Below are 22,754 nucleotides of genomic sequence, written 5' to 3' on the forward strand. Positions count from 1 at the left end.
CAAGTGATTCTCCTGCATCAGCCTCCCTAGTAGCTGGGATTACAGGCTTGCACCACCGTGCCTGGCTAATTTTGTATTTTTAGTAGAGACGGAGTTTCTCCATGTTGGTCATGCTAGTCTTGAACTCCCGACCTCAGGTGATCCGCCCGCTTCGGCCTCCCAAAGTGCTGGGATTGCAGGCTTGAGCCACCGCACCTGGCCAGTTTTTTAATTTAAAGACATTCTCATTTGATTAGGGAGGCCACAGTATTTATAATTCAATGTTGCATTTTGTTAGTTTTCCACTTTCTCATACAAATGACATATGCCATGGAGTATGATATATGCCAAGCTGTTGATTAGTTGGGGTTGGAAAGTTAAAGAAATATGTAAAAGAATTTAGGCTTGTGATTGGGTGACTGAAGAGACCAGTGATATGGAAATGAGTGAGGCATACGTATGGAAGAAAAGGGCCTGACGACATAGTATTATGAAGAGGTCTGAACCCAGGGAGTGAATCAGTGAACGAATGTCTGAATAAGTAAGTAAATGAAGAGAGGAATGAATAGGTTCCTAGGCAGAAATTGCCTAGGAAAAAATCAATGAGCGATCAGCAGTAGACACCCAGGATATACTGAAGACAGAGACCACAGATGGGTAATTTGGTTTTAGCTCAGATAGCCCTTTCTCCTAAGGATATTACAGTGTAGTATCTGTAAGGGCCTGATGGTGAAACATACCAAATCCAAGTTGCTAAGACTAATATCAAAGATTTGTACAGTACTTTATATTTTAAAAGCATTTTCAGATTCAGGTATTAATACAATTGATTCTCAGTGGAATTTTAAAAAATTCTAGTTGTGTCTAATTGAATGATGGTTAAAATGGCTGGGCCATTGGCCAGGTATTAGGAAGTGTTTTAGTTTTAATACTTCGTGACTTATGACACTGTGTGGTTGGGATCAGGAGCTACTTGTTAGGGTATTGGTTACGCTAATAAGAAGTAAGCAGTGATCCTTACAACCAATTCCCCCTTTTCCCTCCAACTCCAGGAAAATCCTTCCCTGGAACACAGAGTTTCCACTTGGAGATCGGCCTCATTATTCTCTCTGTAGTGTTCGCAGTATGTCTTTTAGCCTGCTTGCTGGGAGTGGCACTCCGAAAATTTAAAAGACGCAACCAAGAACGTCTCAATCCCCGAGATGTGGAGTATGGCACCATTGAAGGGCTTATCACCACCAATGTCGGAGACAGCACTTTGGCAGTAAGTCATGACCCCACAGGGAATCCCAAGCATAAGGAAGATGTCTGGAGACACGTTCTTATTTCGAGCATGAAACACTAACCAGTAATGAGTGACTGAACAGTGTACACACATGCTGTTGGTTACTTATGTCCTAAACAAGCACATGCTGGCACCTGTGTAGTCTTCCCATCTCAGAACAGCCATTTAGACAGACATTTAAATAAGGGATGGGATTTATTTTAGTAGTGTTGGTAGTTAGTTACTTTTCTTTGAAGAGTAAAGCAAAAGAGACAGGAGAATGGTTGCCTGCAATTTTGGAGAGTTGGAATTTGTGGTCTTCAGTTACTCTATTTTTAGCCACGAAAGTGCTTCTTTAAAAAGGCACCTTTTGCTTACTATTAAAGATGAATTTCCTATCTAGATTATTTCAGCACCCTGTAATTTAAGGCTTAAAAACTTGACATCCACAAAAGTAGCTTTTAAATTTTGTATGCTCCTGTGGTGCCCCCTTGTGGAGTGCAATCATTTGGTTAAGCCCTTGTTGTCCAACAGAAACGTGTACATCACATATGTAATTTTAAATTTTCAAGTAGCCACCTTAAAAACAAACGAAAAAACGCCCAAAGTTTCTTAAAAGTAGAATTAATTTTAACACATATTTAACCAAATGCATCTCATTTTTGTCATTTCAATGTATAACTGATTAAAAAATTATTAATGTACGTTTTACATTCTTTCTGCTTTTGAAGTAAGTTTTCAAAATCTTGTGTATTTTACACCTATAGCATATATCAGTTCACACTAGCCACAGTTTACTTGTTCATGGCAACATGTATCTAGTCACTACCCATTGGATTGCACAGTGTTAGAAACTATTGTATTTATACATTAAAATCTTTTGCGTATTTTTAAATGATGAAATCACATTAAAAGGGGACTTTCTCCTTTTATTTACCTTTTAAAATTGCTTGCCAAGTGTTCATTTTAAAGAAACTTTGAACTTTAAATGGGGAAGGGATATCACTTGCTATAAATAGGTTATCATAAAGTGCAAAAGAAAAAAACAATAACATTCTGCATAGTTATACTGAGTCTGATGCTTACTTTGAAAAAAATTTGAGATTTGTGGGTGTTAAGCGAGTGTAAGAGACATGCTAATACCAATTTGAGACTCTCTCCTTGTGACAATCTGTTGAATTAAAAGGCAATCAAAGCAGTCACTTTCTAATGTGATTCACTGTTACTTAATGACATTGCCCTTGTGTATTTGAAATCATTTTGCAGTAAGACTTGTTCTGCTATAAAACAAGTTTCAAAGTGCCAGATAGTTCTATAGTTACACTTGCCCTGTAGCTCCCCTTATGCTGGAGAGGACTTCCCCTCACCAGTGGCCGTCTGGGTAGCTCAGATGTTATACCTGGACAGTTGCAGGATTCACCTGTGACAAGTTGTCACCACATTTCGTGGTGCCTGCTATGGGCTGGGAATCATCCCATTCTACTGCCTGCCCCATCACTGGGCCACTTTTTGGTATATAAAAGGGGAAAGTAATCTTCTGTAGCTTCCACTTACCTACTGTTTAAACTGTGATACAGTGGAACTGGGGAAAGCAAATGCAGTATAAGGACATTTCATTTCAAAAAGTAGAGAAATACAATTTTTTTTGTTAGATATATACTTAGAAGTCTATTTCAAGCTTTAAGGAAAATTAAATGAGTTTATTGAGTTAGTAGCAAGAAGATGTGAGGATGAATCCTGACAAAGCTTTAGCAAAGCAAGATTCTAAAATAAGTTTGTTAGAACTTCATTCTTTAGAGCTGCTAACGTAACTAATTACCAAGGGCAATAATAGGAATATTTGGTACAAATTAACATTTAAATAGCTTTTAGAATTTTGAAAGAGGAATAGAGCATATGCCAAAATAGTCTTTTAAACTCAACCATGTCATATGACAGTATATCATGATATAATAACACAGTAAAGAACACTATTTAAAACAAGTTGTCATTATTGGTCTGCATACTTGCTTATTTAAGCAGTATGCTCATTTGTATGTTTCAACAAAGCATACCCTTACTAAACTGCACATCTACATTGAAAAACAAGCCTTGGCCATGCATAGTGGCTCACACCTATAGTCCCAGCACTTTGGGAGGCCATGGGGGAAGATCACTTGAGGCCAGGAGTTCGAGACCAGCCTGGGTAATATAGCGAGACGTTGTCTTTAATTAAAAAAAAAAAAAAGAAAAGTAAAGAACAAAAAGAAGGCTTGGTATCTGGGAGTTGAGATATATGCTTATTAGTCTTGGGTTGATGTTTTTTTTTCCTTCCTTAGGTCTATGAACTGCATTTAGAAGCAGGATCATGCATTATGAAAAAACAAAACATTAGTTTAATTTTCAGAATTATTCTTCTTGAAAAAAGACTGAATGAATAAGGAGAAAAAAGAACCGCAAGAGAGAGAATGGTTAGGGAGATATGAAACTCTGCTTCATCTACACTCATTTTCTTGTTGATTATCCCTTTTGTGGTTTTTGAGGGTTCTAAATTTCTTCCGTTGGATGTTCAGCTTTTGGTAATTTTGCCGATCAACAGTACTTCACAGTGGTGCTCAGAGGAAGTGAAAGAAGATGAAATTCACACAAATCAATGTATTGCTTTAGTAGGCCAGCCAAATGTTTTTGAAGGGATGAGCTTTGATGAATAATAACTGAATATTACTGCAATCCTATCTCTGTCATCCATGGACACAGTATTGTTTATTACTGATAACCTATGCCTGATACCAAAAGACTTTCTGGTTCTTGGCTTATGCTGAGTAAGAAGGAAAACTTTATCAATGAATTAACTGGGAATCTTTTTGCCAACACCTTCATTTGTAGACGTTAACTTGGGGCACTGGTTTTATGTTTTCAATGAAGGCTTTATTCGTTTCCTTCTCTGATTTGTGAGTGATTCATATTAAGAAATAACAAGTAGGTGTTATTATAATTTTGCTTCTCACCTGCCTAAAAGGAAACCTCCACCCAGGCAGCCCGTTTCTGCCTGAGTATACCAATTTAATGATCCACATGGTCATTGGAGTCTTTTGTTACAAACCACATTAGAGTTGTTTGTTCCTTATTTCTAGTTTGTTTGTTCCTAATTAGAGTTCCTTAGTTGGTATGGCAACTAAAGTGAATCATTTGACAGATACTTAGTGAGCATAGCAGAATATGGTAAATTACACCCAGTTCTTGAAGTTGAAAGGACGTCCCCTCCCTTCTGTTCCACCTGCTATTCTCTCTACTGTTTCCCTTGTGCTCGGCTCTGCTTCTTGGACTTTCTGATTTACACCTTCAACTTTGTCTGCTCAGCTTCTTTCATTATATATTTTATTTTGAAACTGCATATAGGAAAGGACTGCTTCTCCTTCCGGAAAACTTACCATATATTAGGTAAGGTGCTAGCTTCTAGTATTCCAAAGAAATAAAACCAGTCCTTCCTTCTTCCAGAGGAGCTTTACATGCACACTAACAGGCCATGCATCCCGGGTTGCTGCCCTTCATGTGAGTTACAATGTCATGCATACTAGTGCTCCAAAATGGGGGCTGTATTGCTCAATAGTTTCTTTTCCCCCTTGTCTTAAACTACAGGATTTATTGGATCATTCATGTACATCAGGAAGTGGCTCTGGTCTTCCCTTTCTGGTACAAAGAACAGTGGCTCGCCAGATTACACTGTTGGAGTGTGTCGGTAATTATTTTTTTTCCTTTCTTTGTGGGTAATATGCAGTGTTGTGGTTTTCAAAGTAAGATGGAACTTGGAAAGTCTGCTTTTTGTTGCCTGTTGTTTTCTTATTAAACTTGGGAGACGTGGTCACTATCCTGTCTGACTCACGTTGGAGCACCTGAACTTGTTGAAGCTCTTATCAAAGGAGTCTATTACTAATTAGTACAGAGAATGCCTAGTCAAAAGCTTTCAGTTGCAGGTGGACCTTTGCGAGGATGAGAGAATGATTTTATATGATTGCTCTAAAATACCTATAGTAAGGAGCAACCATATCAGTTCATTCTAAAAAATTCATTCATTCATTCTAAAAAAGCCCCAAATGTGCTCATTAATTTCAACTCTAGTTGTTCTCTTCTAAAAACTGAATTGATATAGTTGCTCTTACCATAGATATTGGATATAAACTTATGTCCTTTTTTTCAGTTTCAAGCTCATGAACATTTCATGTATTTGTACACATCACAAATATTTTTAAAGATTATGGAGCAGTCCATGGCATGGTAGTATAACTATAACCATACTGCTTGAGAAAGACTTTGCACACATTGCTTCTTTCTTTTGAGTTTTCAGAAAAAATTTCCAGGAATTGGGGGTTCCCGGGTCAAAATTTGTGAAATTTTTTTTATAGCTTGTTTCATATGCTGCTCGCTGTCTAGGAAGATGGTACAAAGTTCCTATTCCATGATTTTTGTTAGCTTTACTTTTATGTGGCAGGTATTTGCAAGTTCTATAACCATTTTCATAAGTTTCTCTTTAAGGTGACTTGCAAGGATGGCTGCAGTAGTAATAATGGGTTGGCAACGTCTCTACACCTTCCTCCTAGTGCTCCTGGTTTCTAAGGGATGGACTTTGCAGCTCCTGCCATTGCATCTTTTGTTTTTGGGAGGTGACCCATAAGCTGTCCCCACCACTTGGCTGCTGTTCTCCAGATTTTTTCTTGTTTTCATGGAAAGAGGGAGACCCCAAGCTGAGTAGTAGAAAGGGGGATGGGCAGAGGTAGGAAGAGCAGTGGCTTCCACCCCAAGGCACAGGAGTAACCCGCAGGAGCTTGGTTGTTCTTTCTCTAGGTCTACAACTATTGCCACTGTTTCCCCATTCTCGCTTCTCCTCCACAGTAGATTGTGAACAGAGAAAGATGGAAAAGCCCCAAATGTGCTCATTAATTTTAATCAGAGTTGTCCTCTTGTATCAACTAGTATCTTATTTGATTATGAACAAGATTATCTGGGTAGTGGTGGGAAGACATTGAGGGGATCCATTTCCCTATCTCACCTCCCATCTCTCCTCCTATCTTGTGCATGCTATCTCAAGATTAATTTTCAGAGATTGGCTCCAGAGTCCAAAGGGCAAATAATAATGCACCTTTAAGACATAGAACTACCTTTCTGGTTTGTAGATATTCTTCAGCATTTTTTGGAAACTGTATAATTATAATTATTGCATTTTCTTGGGTTAGGACTAAAGATTTTGCTAAAAGCAATGCCTTTCAGTAGCTTGTAGTTTGTTCATGTGGTTCAGCTTTTAATAAAAATATATGTGATAAACTGCATGGATGCTATGTTACTATTTTTGGTTCAAAAACATGGGAGGTTGGATTAGGGGAGTCATTGCTGGATGATGATCAGTGAAACTAAAAATTTCAGGTGCCTTATGGGAGCCTTTTGGTGGGGCTTCATGACCAGAGCTTCTGGGCAGCTCTGCTTTTGTTTTAGGGGCTTCCGCATCATGACGCATTTGCAGAAAGCATTTAATAACTTAAAAGCATTTAAAAACTATTGAAAAATATTTCTGTTTCAATTTACCTACCTCAGCATCTCATGTTTTCTTTAAAACAACAACAAAAAGGATTTGATGTAATTTTATGTCCACAATTCCCTGGGTTATTTTGCTCTCATTCCTAATGAGAAAATGAGGGCAAAGGGAAAATAAAGATACAAAATAGAACCAAAGGCAGGAAAACATGAGCATATCATTTTCTGCTAGCCAGTATTTGTAGTATTTTAGCACTAGCCCTCACCTTGAGCTATAAATGCTGGGCAAATTGCTCTGACGTTATTAAAAGGAATCCTGTACTAAATTATATTTGTGTGACCTAACAGTGGCCCACAAGGAGCACTTGTTAGCCACATTCAACATCCTTTTGGGTTTGTTGTTGGTATTTAATAGGGACATTATTTTCTTGTCCCGTAGTCCAGATTTAGTGGTTGTGGTTATGATTCAGGTGTGTCTCCTAGACAGACCTGCTTCTCTCTCCATGTTTGGGTTTTCAGTGGCTTAGTGTTCCAGCAAAGAACTGTATTCCTGTAGTTGCAGGTGGTGCTGCAGCTGCTAGGTAGGAGCTGTGTGATTCCAGCAGCCACTTGCCTGGGTAGAAAGCCCCACTCCCCTGCAAGTTGTATGTCTTGCTTTGTTATCTAGGCTGATTATACCCCTTGTTGATCCTCATAGTCTTGTGGTAATTACCTCCTCCTCCAACCTCCCTGATCACCCCTACCTATAATTAAAGAGAAGAATGGAAGAGGGAGCGTGTAGTTGACGAGCTGACAAGTGTGTTGCTGCTGCAGCAGGGGGCCATGCACCAAACAGATGAGATCACAAGTAGCGTTGCCACGTTTTCCAAAATGTATTCTCCAAATGACCTTTTCAGTGTAGACCACTGGTAGCATCACGGGAGCTGTCTGACAAACAAATATCCATGACCAGTGTCAGAAGAAGTCAGAACTGTCCTGGGATTATGTGTGTATTTAAGACTTTGCAAATCCTCTTTAGAAATACATCTTCCGCCAAGAAATCTTTGTGGATGGCGGTGGCTGCTTGTCCATCCCCTACACAGCATCACAGCATTGTGTTTTGTTTTGTTTTTGTTTTTTAATCCTTAGAACACACATTTTAAACTTAATTCTTCTCCTTTGTGGAAAAAACGCATATCTAAATTCACCAATTTGGACAGCTTAGAAAGTGCCTGTGTTGATCCTGTGTGGAGGGAAGGAACCAAGGAAGGAGTTCAATTTACTGATGTACACTTTTTTGGCTTTCAGAACACGATTGAAATCTAATAATCTGTACCATTTCCTAAGTTTTACTTCCATGTGTTTTAAAAATCATATGCATTTTATACCTTTCAACAGAGGAATTTAAATGTAAACTGAGTAATTAGCAGCTAATTATACAATGCAGATACAGAAGGCAGTTTGTTACCACAATATGGTAGAGGAGAGGGGCAGCTTCCACCTTATTTTGGTATATCTTTATAGGCCAAAAAAAAAAACTAAACTAAAAATTAAAGGTTGTGCTATTTATATTCTCAAGCTGAGTTTCTCCAGTAAGGAATGGAAGGGAATAAGAGTTGCATGCACTAAATTAATTGGCTTATTTTTAATGATAGGCTGGTTACCTACAAAACGCCTACTGTTCCGTGTTACTTATGTTTTGTTTTCCATAGGGAAAGGCAGGTATGGTGAAGTGTGGAGGGGCAGTTGGCAAGGGGAAAATGTTGCTGTGAAGATCTTTTCCTCCCGTGATGAGAAGTCATGGTTCAGGGAAACAGAATTGTACAACACTGTGATGCTGAGGCATGAAAATATCTTAGGTAAGTACAAGGATAACTCCCTCATTAATTGTATCTAGAGAGAAATAATTCTCTGCCTTTGCTCTCTCTGTTTTGGTGAATGTGAATTTGAGAGTGTCTCCTAAAAAGCAATATAGGGATCCTCAGCATTTATATGCTGTTTAATTTTCTCAAACACAAGTTTCTTATTTAAATCTGCAAATAAGTTTTAAGACTCTCTGGATGATGAAAAGGAAATCCACTATTGCTAATTCTTATTCCTACATCTGTAGATCGTTATTTAAATAACAAAAATTTGCCCCATATTGTTCACTTCAAGGCTCATTGGTTGTTCTACTTACCCCACCCTTTTTGAATATTTATTACTTGAATCAAACTAAGAAAGATCTTTGGACTATTTCCTAGAGATTCACAGCTCCCAGGGATATCGTAATTAAATGCACATTCCCTTAAACTAGGCATCATTTTTAAAACCCAGATTTGCAGAGGGATTCAGGATACATTTTAATTTAGAAACTAAAGCTTAGCAACATTTGTGAAATATGTAAAGTGCTCATTGAAATACTGCTATGGCAGTATAAAGGGTGAGCATACTCCTTAGGCCCATTGACTTCTGTAGTTTTGAAAAGTTTCCCTACATGTGTTTTTACTGATATATGAATGGTGAATGCTGCCTGGAGTACTTCTTCAATAGTGGATATAAAGTTTGGATAGAATTTAAGTCTGTATAGGATAGTGTTGGCCACTTTAGGCTATTGGATTAGGTTTGGCTCATAGGAAGGCCATTGCCAGAATTTATTTCTATTTTAGCACTGCCAATTTAGTATTTAAATGAGTCAAGTTGTCTGCAAATAATGATTTGACAGTTGTCCAAAGCTTCAAAGCTTTGCTTCCGTAGTGTGGTGGTGATGTTCCATCTCAGAATTGTTTCAGTTTCTGTAGTTGATTTCTCACTTTTGCTTTTCCATCGGGTCCTAGTCATCACTTAATCCTCCTCACCTCAGCTGTCAGCTTTCCCTTTCAAATTCATCTCTCCACTTGGAGTTGTCTTTCACTGGGGAGCAGAGATCATCCTGCTCAGTGTCTTTGATGGCTCCCAAATTAACCTTTGACACTTGTGACTGCTATTCAAGACTCCCTGTTTTGGTGCTCCAAGGAATCACCTAACCATCCTTTACAAGTATGCTCCGTTCAGTTACTACGAATACTGGCCATTCCTTGGGATTACTACAAATGTTTGGGTCTCATTGTCCTTCCTCAGGTCACTCTTGATCACTCACTCTCCCTTTCACATCCTCCAACCATTCCTTCCTCCGTCAAAACCTCTCAGCCCCGTTTTAGTTTTGCCCAGTGGAATTAATTGTGCTTTTCTGCACTCCCTCACTTTTTACCTGTGCTCTAACTCTTATTGCTCACTGCCTTGTGTTGCAGTTAAACGTCTGTGTGTAACAAGAATCGTGACAGCAGTAACAACAAACGTGTAATGGATCGTTCCTATGCAGTAACCACTGCTTTAGGTGCATTATGTGCCTTTTTTTCATGGAACTTTCACCACAATCATAAGAGAATAGGTACTCTTATTTTCCCGGTTTTAGATGTTGTAGTAACCAATATAAAGAGAGGTTAAATAGTGGAGGTGGGAATCCCACCAGGCAGCCTAACTCAACCACAGTGTTGTACTCAAAACACAAACATTCTTTAAAAGTGCCTTTGCATTGTAGCTATATAATTCCACTTAGGTGATAAACAGTTGGAAAAAAAAAAAACCCTGCTTATTTAAAAGTAATTTTTTTCTTGATGATCTAGAGCATAATTAATGTGACAGATAAAATTCTTCCCTAAGACCTAAGGGGCTTAGTGAAGATGAGAGAATAAAAATGTATTTGTTTATTATTTATTTATTTATTTATTTAATCAGAAGCTTCTCTTTCTTGGGGGAGGAAATCAGTAGAGGCCACACACATATAGAACGGTAACTTAATTTCTTTTTGAGTGGTGCTTTTAGAATTTGGGGTATTTTTGAGAAAATCATCAAAGATTAGTATTATTTGGTTTAAACGATTAAAGCAGAAATATTTCCTGTATAAAGAATACCTGATGTCCAAGAACATATTTCGATTCATATTATGGCCAGCTAAGGACTCCAAGAGAAACAGCTTCAAGGGGAAAAAGCAGATTGAGAGTAGGGAAGGAGTGGGAGACTCAGGGCTGGCCATGGGAATAGGCTCATAGGAAAAGAGAGAAAGAGGTAGAGGGTGAAGGTGCTGAAATATTACTCAGTTTGCTTTGCATATGTCCCATAGGTGAAAATATCACAATTATTTTTTCCTCTGAGTAGAAATCAGTTTGTCTGAGGACACCATGGCATAGTTGGTAAGATCCTGGGTTTCTAGAATCAGACGTAGAGGGACCATTACTGACCTACTACCGGTGATGTGATCTACCTACTTTGTGTGGTTTTTGGAGGATTGCATATAAAGTTCCAGACACTTAGTACTCAATAATTATTGGCTGCCTCTGTTGTGGTTGTTGATGATTAAGATGCTGATGATTGAATAGGGGACCTTTCTTGGCTTACAGAGCCTTCCTGTGCAAGGTGTCAGAAGAGCTAGCACCAAATTCAGAGTTGATAGCAACTTAAATAGCTGTGTGATCCTTGGCATCTCCCAGCAGCAACTTTATTATCTGTAAAATGAGCATAATGATGTCTATCTTACCAGCTTGTTGAGAAAAATCTCATGAGAAAATATATGTGAAAGTGACATAAATTTTATATAAAGTACTGTGCAAGTATAAAGCATTTTAATGTATTTTCTCTTACATTTTCATAAGTCATTTAATTTTTTCTCAAGCCATATCTGTCTTAAAAAAAAATTTTTTTTCTCACCTCTTTTTAAGTCCCAAGCTTCACTGTCTACCAGCGTGGTACATATATGTGAGAATAATCCTAGAAAGGCACCTCTGTAGCAGAAAAGGCAAGCACACGTCACAATTTATTTCATAAGATAGGAAGTGCCCCTAACTTCCAGACAATCTTGTGCATGCTGAAAAGTTTCCTCCAAATGTCTAGAAAAAAATATCTTCCGGGCTTGGCATGGTGGCTCATGCCTGTAATTCCAGCACTTTGGGAGGCCAAGGCAGAAGGTCAGGAGTTTGAGACCAGCCTGGCCAACATGGTAAAACCCCATCTCTACTTAAAATATGAAAAATATGAAAATGGTGGTGGGTGCCTGTAATCTCAGCTACTCAAGAGGCTGAGGCAGAAGAATTACCTGAAACCAGGAGGCACAGGTTGCAGTGAGCCAAGATTGTGCCACTGCACTCCAGCCTGGGCAGCAAGAGTGAAACTTAAGTCTCAAAACAAGGAAAGAAAAATATCTCCAACCTCTTCATCCACATATGTCAGTCTCTCACTTCACTTCAATATCAGTTTAGTTGCTACTTCCTGATGGAAGCCTCTTGTAACATCTAGTCTGAATTACTATAATTTCCTGCTCTGGGCTCACATTGCTCTTTGAAGATATATATTATAGTACTTTTCACATTTTTTTTGTAATTTTTTCATTTTTACATCTGCCTTCTTTAGCCAACAAACACTATCATCTTGGTTTTTCTGTGTCTGATTGACAGAGAGCATCATAAATGCTCATTACATTTGGTTGGTTACTTTTTGTATTTGGTGAATCCATCATTTAATGTAAACTCACCCCCTTTATTTCACATCTGAGCAGACATAGGCTAGGGATGATGTTCTTTTAGGATAGTTGATGAATGGTCTGTTCCTGAAATAACAGCTTGCTGAAGGGTTTGGCACTATAATTAGGAGTGAGCACAGAGATATTATTGCTATCAGACTCTTAAGGAATGTGAAATATTTTTTAAAATGTTACATACAACGAAATGAATATGAAATTTTCCCATTTATTAACAGTGTTCTTGTAAGGAATAAGTGCTATTATTTTTCTCTGTTGATGCTTCTGTAACCCCCCTCTTATGGAAAGTGATCAGTTTAATTACTTTTTGTTACAGATGGCATTTACTCTGCTAGGTCACTGTTTGTAAATACTTAAAGTTATAATGTGGAATTCTCATGGGTATTAATTTTGTTCTTGCCCTCTCCAGGTTTTATTGCTTCAGACATGACATCAAGACACTCCAGTACCCAGCTGTGGTTAATTACACATTATCATGAAATGGGATCTTTGTACGACTATCTTCAGCTTACTACTCTGGATACAGTTAGCTGCCTTCGAATAGTGCTGTCCATAGCGAGTGGTCTTGCACATTTGCACATAGAGATATTCGGGACCCAAGGGAAACCAGCCATTGCCCATCGAGATTTAAAGAGCAAAAACATTCTGGTTAAGAAGAATGGACAGTGTTGCATAGCAGATTTGGGTAAATTTCTAAAAATATTTTTTTTCATTACCAGTTTTACTTTTGTTTCAATGTTTAGCTGAGTTGTATTTCTCCCCCACAACATGTTATGAAATATTTAAACATGCAGAAAAGTTGAAAGTATACAATGAACACCTTTATACCCACCACATAGATTCTCACATTAACATTTTATATCCTTAAGCATTATGATGTATTTATCCATCTATTCACCTCCCCATCCATCAGCCCATCTCATCCTTTGATAGAGTTCAAAGTAAATTGCAAACAAAGGAATCCTTTCTTCTAATGATTTCAACATGCACACTAGTATATCATTGACAAGAGTGCATTATTTGCTTTTTCTTTTTTCAGGCAAAATTTATATACTGTGAGATATACAAATCTTAAGTACCTTCTGAGAGTTTTGACAAATGCTGTAAAACCCAGACCCCTATGGAGATAACAGTTTCCCATTACTGTTGACAGTTACCTCAAGCTCATTCAGTCAGTCCCTGCCACACTCCACCTCAGAGGTAACCAATACTGTTGCATTCAGATTTCACAGACCTTCACATGATGTAGGTGCACAATAAATACTCCGTAGAATTAGTTTGTCTTAAAAGTGGTCTCTAAAATCATTCTGTAACTAAGGGAAAAGAATCAAGTTAAGAAATAGGAAAATAATCCCCAAACTGACTCACTCTATTCTCTGTTAGGATAGTTCATTCTTATGGTGTTAGAGTGGTACTCAATGTAGCTTTAATTGCATTATAAATAAGAGTATTTTCATTTATAGTGGCATTTTATGTAAAACCATGTTCATCCTGGATTCCTAGAATATTGGCTGAATAATTGTGCTAATGAGAACTGAGTTGTAATAACTATATTCAATTCAGTGGACTATTCAGAGCCTTCTACTTGATTAAATGTAGTTTATATGATATTCATATTATCACAATTATTGTTAGACTGATAAAGGTTTAGACAAAAATAGCTTTAATTATGTAAATAACAAAATTTATTTTTGTTTGTTTTTAAACATAAGGGATTTCACTTGTTAGGAAAATTTACTTCCTTTGGATCCCTGTAAAGTCTTTGCTTTTATATTGAGAAATTACAGTGTTTCCCAAGTAGGAGAAGAAAGATTTTAGGATAAGCATCAAAAGCGCATGGCCCTAAAATTTTTTGCAGGCATTCTTAGTTGTGGTGGAGGGGACTTTTATGGCTTATTCCATGGCTCTTAGAGCCAGGGTGATTCGTTTTAAAATTATGACTTTCTCAGTTATTAACCCTGTATTTTTGTGCAAGTCTATTTATCCATTTACCTGGCCCAAGTGCTGGCACTGCTTATACTCAGTGAGACAGGGACAGTGAGGTCGAAGGCAGGTGGGGCTGGGAGTTAGCTAAGAGGAACTCCAGGGCTTGACATTTTGCCCTGTACTTCTACATTGTTAGAAACTTTCATAACAGTGTGATCATATATTATTCATGTAACTAAAAAATAATGAAGCCTGCCTCACAGGATTCTGGTAAGGCTTAGAAGTATTATAAATGTCTGGCAAATTTTAAGGATTCAAGTTGTAGCTGCTGTTATAATCCAGTGGTCTGGGGAGGGTGGACAAGTTGAGGCAGCTCTTGGTTTTGGTTTATGGCACTTGGTGGGGAAGGAGTTGAGGGGAGCTTTGCAGTAAGTCCAGCTAATTAATTCTTCAACTGCATTTCTTTTGGCTTGTAACCTTCCAATTAGATATATGTGTTTGTATAAAAGTCTGTTAAGGAATTATTATTCAGGATATGGTAAACAATGCAGTACAGGAAACAACTCTAAGACCATAATTTGTCTATAATTTTTCAGTGTATACCTAGCAATTAAGCATCACTTATTAGAAATAGTGCTCTATGATTAATCCTGCAGAAAGGTCAGTATTCTATTGATTGATTGATGGATTGAATGATTGAGAGAAGATCTTATTCTGTTGCCCAGGCTGATCATAGGTCACTGCAGCCTTGATCTACTGGGCTTAAGCAATGTTCCTGCCTCAGTGTCCCGAAATAGCTGGGACTACAGATGTGCACCACCACACCTGGCTAACTTTTTTTTTTTGTTCTTAGTAGAAGTGAGGTCTCACTATGTTGCCTAGGATTATCTTGAGCTCAAGTGACAATCCCATCTTGGCCTTCCAAAATGCTGAGATTACAGATGTGAGCCACTGTGCCTCATCTATTTTTCTAACTTATTATTAAAAAATTCAAATGTTATAATGATCACTTAAATCCTGAACACCTAGATCCAAAAATTGTTAAAACTTTGCCATGTTTGCTTTATCAGTCTGTGGTTGTGTATATAGTTTTGCCAATCCATTTGAAAATAAAGTGTTACAGGCATCACAACACTACTCCTCAGTGCTTCCAAATACATCCCTTGAAAATACTTTAAAATCTATCTTCTGCATAATCAGTTTATCATATCTACAGATTCCTGATAATTCTGTAGTATCATTTGATATTCATTTTCAAGTATTTCCAGTTTTTTCAAAGAAGAACTCAGGCACGGTTTACAAATTGCATCTGGTTGTTTTGTCATCTTTAGTGTAAAAATTATTTATTACTAAGAACAATTTACCTGTGTAATTGAGCAGCTTACAACAACACGGATTTGTTATCTCACACAGTCCCTTGAGGGTCAGGAATCTTAGAATGACTTAGCAGTGTGGTTCTGGCTCAGGGTCTCATGGACGTTGTAGTCATCTGAAGGCTCAACTGGAGCTGGAGGATCCAACTCTGTGACGACACACTTACAGCCATGATTGGCAGCAGGCCTCGGTTCCTTGCAGTGGGACCTCTCCACAGGGCAGCCTGAGTGTCTTTATATATGGTGCATGGTGAGTGAGCTGAGAGGGACAAACAGTAAGTCTTTTATAATTTTATAATGTCTTTTATGTTCTAATTGTGAAGATACCCCCTGTCACTTCTTCCATATTCTATTCAGTGGTCCAGCATACACTCAAGGGATGGGGAATTATGCTTCACCTGGAGAATCTAGCTGTGGTGGCTTTAATATGTGTCCACAAGTTCTCTGATGGTTCTCCCATCTTCAGAATATCTCCATGTTCTATTTAACCTGCACCTTTTACATATTCTGGTATTTAGACTCTTTGGTTCTGGAAATGGTGGAGGGGTGTACTGTAGTCTCCTCTTATCCATGGGGAATATCTTCCAATACTCCCAGTGGCTTCCTGAAACCCAGGATAGTATCAGATTCTATATATACTATGTTTTTTCAATTGCCTATTATAGTTTAATTTATAAATTAGGCACAGCAAAAGATGAACAATAAGTAATAATAAAATGGAACAATGATAGCAATATGCTATAATAAAATTTATGTGAATGTGGCCTCTCTGCCTCAAAATATCTTAATTATACAGTACTCACCTATTTTTGGACTGCAGTTGACTGTGGGTAACTGAAGGATAAGGGGGTCTATTGCATAGGATTTGGGAAATGTTCCCATGGAATCTTGGGGTTGATTTAAAAATAGAGGAAAGAGGAGCCTGTTTTAGTTGAATGCAATTCCAGTATCTTTACTAATGATTAAGGATGAGATGAGGTGTGCTAGCTCCCTGATGTTACATGAAATTGTCATGCCCTACATTCAAAGCCATGGAGTGGAAGGTGAAGCATTCTCTTTAGATGGCTTGAGAGATCCCAAGGGCTACTTGGATTGCAGTGGTTTACAGGGACTGCTTGCTCCAGTTCAGCACTTTTCATGACAGCAAATGTTATAGGAATGAATCATTTTCAGTCAGTCTGCTTATGCATCAATAACATAAAATCATCCTCAAATAAAGCATGCATGTTTCTGTCTGTCCCCGCTGGCCAGTGAAGAAGGCCCATCCCCTAATTGACTGAGGAATTCTGGAATGAGTCATGCTTTAAGAAAGCATTTGAAAGCCATTTAACCTGAGAGTTGTGCTTTCAATTGAAGTCCAGTTAAATGCTCTCTGTTTCCATGATTCTAGAGAAAGGCCTGTGGGTTTGGTCAGCATTATTGCTCAGATAAGCAGCTCTTCCTTTAGGAATAAAGCAGAGCTTATAACAGTCTGCCCTTTATGTGGTGATAAATTACTTCAAATACTGTATCTCACACTGTTGGAAATTTGTGTTTGGAGACTAGTGAGAGCAGTGGTGGAACTCGAGAGCTTAATTTGCTTCTTGTGAAGCCACTTAGAGGCTCACATTTAATATGTGAGCCTGTTTTCCTGTCTACTTCAAACACTGGCCACATATTGGCTTAGTGCATTGGTCTACCATTTATCCAAAACTTTTTGTCTCTTAGAGGTTCATATATTAACCTAATAGCCTCAGAATGTTTCTGACAGTTAATCACTTTTCTGCTCTCACCCCAGAAATAATCATATAGGGCGTTCTAGGGACTATTCTGAGTGTAACGCAATGGTGACCCTGGGTCCACAAGAGGGCACTTTTGATTGGGTTGGTTTAAAATCCTTCAGCAGCCTCTTGTGAGAAAGGAATTGAGTTGGTTACATTGTTATCTTCTTCCTTTCAGGCTTGGCAGTCATGCATTCCCAGAGCACCAATCAGCTTGATGTGGGGAACAATCCCCGTGTGGGCACAAAGCGCTACATGGCCCCCGAAGTTCTAGATGAAACCATCCAGGTGGATTGTTTTGATTCCTATAAAAGGGTCGATATTTGGGCCTTTGGACTTGTTTTGTGGGAAGTGGCCAGGCGGATGGTGAGCAATGGTAGGTATCTGATCTAATATAATATTGTCTTAATCCAAGTTCTCTTGATCCAGCTAACTTTACAAGGGCAGAAGGGACTACTGAAGTTCACAATGTTCCTTAAATCATACTTGTCAAGTTATAGGCTTCCGTATTTGATTTGTGGCTGGTAGATGGCGTGTAATGGCTTTTATGTTTGAAATACACAACAGTAAGTGATGGTTGAAAACAGTATTTCTGGAAGAGACTAGCCATTCCTTGGTTTTTCTTGGGATTTGCTCCATATTTCTTTTCTTTTACATTTTAAAATTGATACATAATACTTACATTTATGGGGTACACATGATATATTGATAAATGTATGTTATATGTAGTGCTCAAATTAGTGTATTTAGGCTGTATATTACCCTGAACATTTATCTTTGTGTTGGGGACATTTCAAATAGTCTCTTCCAGGTATTTTGACATATACAGTATATTATTATTAACTATAGTCGCACTACTGTGCTATTGAACATTAGAACCTATTTTTTCCATCCAGCTCTATATTTGTATCCATTAACCAACGTCTCTTCATCCCACTGCCATCTTCACCCCCATTCCCCAACCTTCTTAGCTTCTGGTAACTATCATTCTACTCTTTACTGCCATGAGATCAACTTTTTTAGCTCCCATATATGAACAGTAACAGAATATATTTGTCTTTCTGTACCTGACTTATTTCATTTAACGTAATGACCTCCAGTTCCATCCCTGCTTCTGCAAATGACAGGATTTCAGTCTTTTCTTATGGCTGCATACTATTCTATTATGTGTATTTACCACATTTTCTTTATCCATTCATCCATTGATGGTGTCTTAGGTTGATTCTGTATCTTGTATATTATGAATAGTGTTGCAATAAGTATGGAAATATAGAAACCCCTTTGTATACTGATTTCCTTTGCTTTGGGTAAATACCCAGTAGTGAGATTGCTGGATCTTATGGTAGCTATATTTTTAGTTTTTTGAGAAATCTCTATACCGTTTTCAATAATGACCCTATTAACTTAGATTCTCACCAACACTGTAGGAGTTCACTTTTCTCTGCATTCTCACCAGCATTTATTTTTTGTCTTTTTGATAGTAGTCATTCTGATTGGGGTAAGATGGTATCTCATTTTGGTTGTGATTTGCATTTCTCTGATGATTAGTGACACTGAGCATTTTTTCATATACAAGGTGGTCATTTATATGACTTCTTTTGAGAAATGTCTATTGCGATCCTTTGCTCATATTTTAATGAAATTATTTTTGTTGTTGAATTGTTTGAGTTCATTATATAGTCTAGATATTAGCCTCCTGTAAGATGAATAGTTTTCAGATATTTTCATCAGATTGTCTTTTTACTCTATTGATTGTTTCCTTTGTTGTATAGAGCTTTTTGTTTAATACAATCTTACTTGTCTATTTTTATTTTTGTTGCCTATGCTTTAGAGGTCTTAGCCATACAATTTTTGCTTAGATGAATTTAAGTGCTTCCCCGGTGCTTTCTTCTAGTATTTTTATAGTTTGGGTTTTTTTAATTTAAGTAATTTGTTTTGATTTTTCTTATCTGGTATGAGATAGGAGTCTGGCTTCATTCTGCATATGACTGGCTATTCAATTTTCCCACCACCATTTATTAAAGAGGGTATCCTTTCCCCAAATTATGTTCTTAGCACCATTGTTGAAAATCATTTGGCTGTAAATATGTGGATTTATTTCTGGTTTCTCTATTCTGTTCCATTAGTCTATGTGTCTGTTGTTATACCAATACCATGCTGTTTTGACGACTATAGTTTCATCTATTTTGAAGTCAGATAGTGTGATGCCTTCAGCTTTGCTCATTTTACTCAGTATTTTACTATTTGGAGTCTGTTGTGAATTCATACAAATTTTAGGATTGTTTTCTCTGTTTCTGTGAAGAATGTCATTTGTATTTTGATAGAGTTTGCAGTGAATCTGTAGACTGCTTTGGGTAGTATGGTCATTTTAACAATATTAATTCTTCCAGTTCATGAGCATGGGATGTCTTTCCATTTGTTTGTGTCCTCTTCACCTTTTTTCATCAGTGTTTTGTAGTTTTCCTTGTAGAAGTTTTTTACCTCATTAGTTAATTCTTAGATTTTTGTTTTTTGTTTTTGTTTTTTTTTGGTGGCCATTGTAAATGAGACTGCCTTCTTGATTTCTTTTTCAGTCGGTTTGTTACTGGTATATAGAAATAGTCCTGATTTTTGTAACCTGTATTTTTAGTTTTTGAGAAATCTCTACACTGTTTTCTATAATGACCCTATTCATTTACAGCTTTTGTCAGTTCTAAGAGATTTTGGTGAGTTTTAGGTTTTTTTAGATAAAAGATCATGTCATCTGCAAAGAGGGACAATTTGACCATCCTTTTTCCATGTTGGATGCTTTTTATTTCTTTATCTTGCCTGATTGCTCTGGCTAGGACTTTTAGTACTGTTTTGAATAAGAATGGTGAAAGTAGGGATTCTTGTCTTGTTCCACTTCTTAGAGAAAAGGCTTTCAGTGTTTTCCCATTCAGTACAAATTTACCAGTGAGTTTGTTGCCTATGGCCCTTATTATGTTGAGGTGTGTATATTCCTTCTATACCTACTTTGTTGAGTTTATATCATGAAGAGATGTTGAGTTTTATCAAATGGTTTTTCTGTGTCGATCGAGATGATTGTAACGTTTTTGTCTTTGATTCTGTTGATGTGATGTATCACATCAATTGATTTGCATATGTTGAACCTTCCTTGCATCACTGGAATAAATCCCACTTGATCATGATGTGTTATCTTTTTTATGTGTTGTTGGATTCAGTTTGCTAGTATTGTGTTTAGGATTTTTGCATCTATGTTCATTAGGGATATAGGCCTGTAGTTTTTCTTTGTTGTGCCATTGTCTGGTGCTGGCCTCATAGAATCAGTTAGGGACAATTCAGTCCTCTTCAGTTTTTGGAATAGTTTGAGAAGGATTGCTGTTAGTTCTTCTTTTTAAGTGTGGAAGAATTCAGCAGTAAAGCCAGTCAGTCCTGAGATTTTCTTTGTGGGGATCCTTTTATTACTGATTCAATCTTGTTACTCATGGTCTGTTCAGTTTTTAATTTCCTTTTCATTCCATCTAGGTAGATTATATCCATTCCCTCTAGGTTTTCCAATTTGTTTCTAATAATTTCTGATGATTCTTTGTATTCCTGTGGTATCAGTCATAATGTCTTCTTTTTTGCTTCTGATTTTATTTACTTGCGTCTTCTCATTTTTTTCTTGGTTAGTGTAGTTAACAGTTTATCAGTTTTGTTTACCTTTCCAAAAAACTAATTTTTTATTTCATTAATCCTTTGTATTATTATTACCTTTTCGTTTCTATTTTGTTTAGTTTTGCTATGATCTTTCTTATTCTATTAATTTTGGGTTTGGTTTCTTCTTGCTTTTCTAGTTCCTTGAGGCCCACCTTTAGATTCTTTATTTGAAATCTTTCAACTTTTCTGATGTAGGTGTTTATTGCTACAAACTTCCCTGTTATTACTTCTTTTGCTATTGTTTTTGTTATTGTTGTGCTTCCATTTTTGTTTCAAGAATTTTTTTTATTTCCTTCTTAATTTTTTCACTGACCCAGTGGTTGTTCAGGAGCATGTTTTTTTTTCTTTTTTCATTTCCATGTGTTTCTAGTTTCCAGAGTTTCTCTTGTTACTGATTTCTAGTTTTATTCCATTTGTTGAGATTTATTTTGTGGCCTAACATATGGTCTATTCGTGTGATGATGATAAGAATGTATATTCTGTAGCTGTTGGATAAAATGTTCTGTAAATGCCTGTCAGGTCCTTTTGGTCTGAAGTAGATTTTAAATCCAATGTTTCTTGTTTTTTTTTTTTTGTCTAGATGATCTGTTCAGTGCTGAGAGTAGGATGTTGAAGTCCCCAGCTATTACTGTGTTGGAGTCTATTTATCCCTTTAGGTGTAATAATATTTGATTCATATAAAAATGCTCCAGGCCAGTTGGGGTTATCTCACTCCTGTAATCCCAGCACTTTGGGAGGCCAAGGCAGGCAGATCACGAGGTCAGGAGTTTGAGACCAGCCTGGCCAACTCTACTAAAAATACAAAAAAAAAAAAAAAAAAATCCAGACATGGTGGTAGGCTCCTGTAGTCCTAGCTACTTGAGAGGCTGAGACTGGAGAATCACTTGAACCTGGGAGGTGGAGGTTGCAGTAAGATGAGATCGCACCACTGCACTCCAGCCTGGGTAACAGTGAGACTCCATTTAAAAAAAAAAAAAAAAAAAAGCTCCAGTGTTGGGTGCATATATATCTAGAATTGTGATACCTTCTCTCCCTTTATCATTATACAGTTGACCTTGAACATCACAGGTGTGAACTGCATTATTTTTTTTTAGCCAACAACAACAAGAAAATACAGTATTCATGGGCTACAAAGTTGAGTATACAGGAGGCCTGCTTTTTATATCTGTGAGATTCACAGGACCAACTGTGATATTGACTGTGTATGGATTTTGGTGTAGATTGGGGGTCCTGGAACCAATCCTCCATGTATACTGAGGGACCACAGTACAATGACCTTTTTTGTCTCTTTTTACAGTTTTTGACTTAATGTCTGTTTTATTTGATAGAAGTATAGCTACTTCTGCTTGCTTTTGATTTTTATTTGCATGGAATATCTTTTTTTATTCCTTTCCTTTCAGTCTATATGTGCCTTAACAGGCGAAGTGGGTTTCTTGTAGACATCATGTGGCTGGGTCTTGTTTTTAATCTATTTAATCAGTCTACATCTTTTTATTGGGAGATATAATCTGTTTACATTCAAAATTATTATTTATAGGTGAGGACTTATTTCTGTTTTTTTCTTAATTGTGTTCTGGTTGTCTTGTATATCCTTTGTTTCTTCTTTTCTTACTGTTTTTTTTTTTTTTTTTTGGTATGTGGTTTGTATCTTTTCTCTTTAAATTTTAATTTTTTCTCTTTCTCATTTTTGTATCTGCTCTAGCAGTGTTTTATGCTTTTATGTGTTTTCATGATGG

The 22,754-nt window shown here is 37.2% G+C and overlaps 1 protein-coding gene across 2 annotated transcripts in view; it reads left to right on the plus strand.

Moving 5' to 3' along the window:
- The window catches only part of ACVR1 (activin A receptor type 1), an 84,234-nt gene that overhangs the window by 40,047 nt on the left and 21,433 nt on the right, over positions 1 to 22,754 (plus strand). For both annotated transcript variants that reach the window (XM_054257610.2, XM_054257609.2), the window contains exons 4-8: positions 1,032 to 1,243; positions 4,862 to 4,961; positions 8,440 to 8,586; positions 12,688 to 12,963; positions 17,516 to 17,713. In XM_054257610.2, coding sequence (XP_054113585.1) covers positions 1,032 to 1,243; positions 4,862 to 4,961; positions 8,440 to 8,586; positions 12,688 to 12,963; positions 17,516 to 17,713 — 933 coding nt within the window. The remainder of the gene's footprint in view (positions 1 to 1,031; positions 1,244 to 4,861; positions 4,962 to 8,439; positions 8,587 to 12,687; positions 12,964 to 17,515; positions 17,714 to 22,754) is intronic.

Source organism: Callithrix jacchus, chromosome 6, assembly GCF_049354715.1.
Source record: "Callithrix jacchus isolate 240 chromosome 6, calJac240_pri, whole genome shotgun sequence".
Lineage (NCBI taxonomy): Eukaryota > Metazoa > Chordata > Mammalia > Primates > Cebidae > Callithrix > Callithrix jacchus.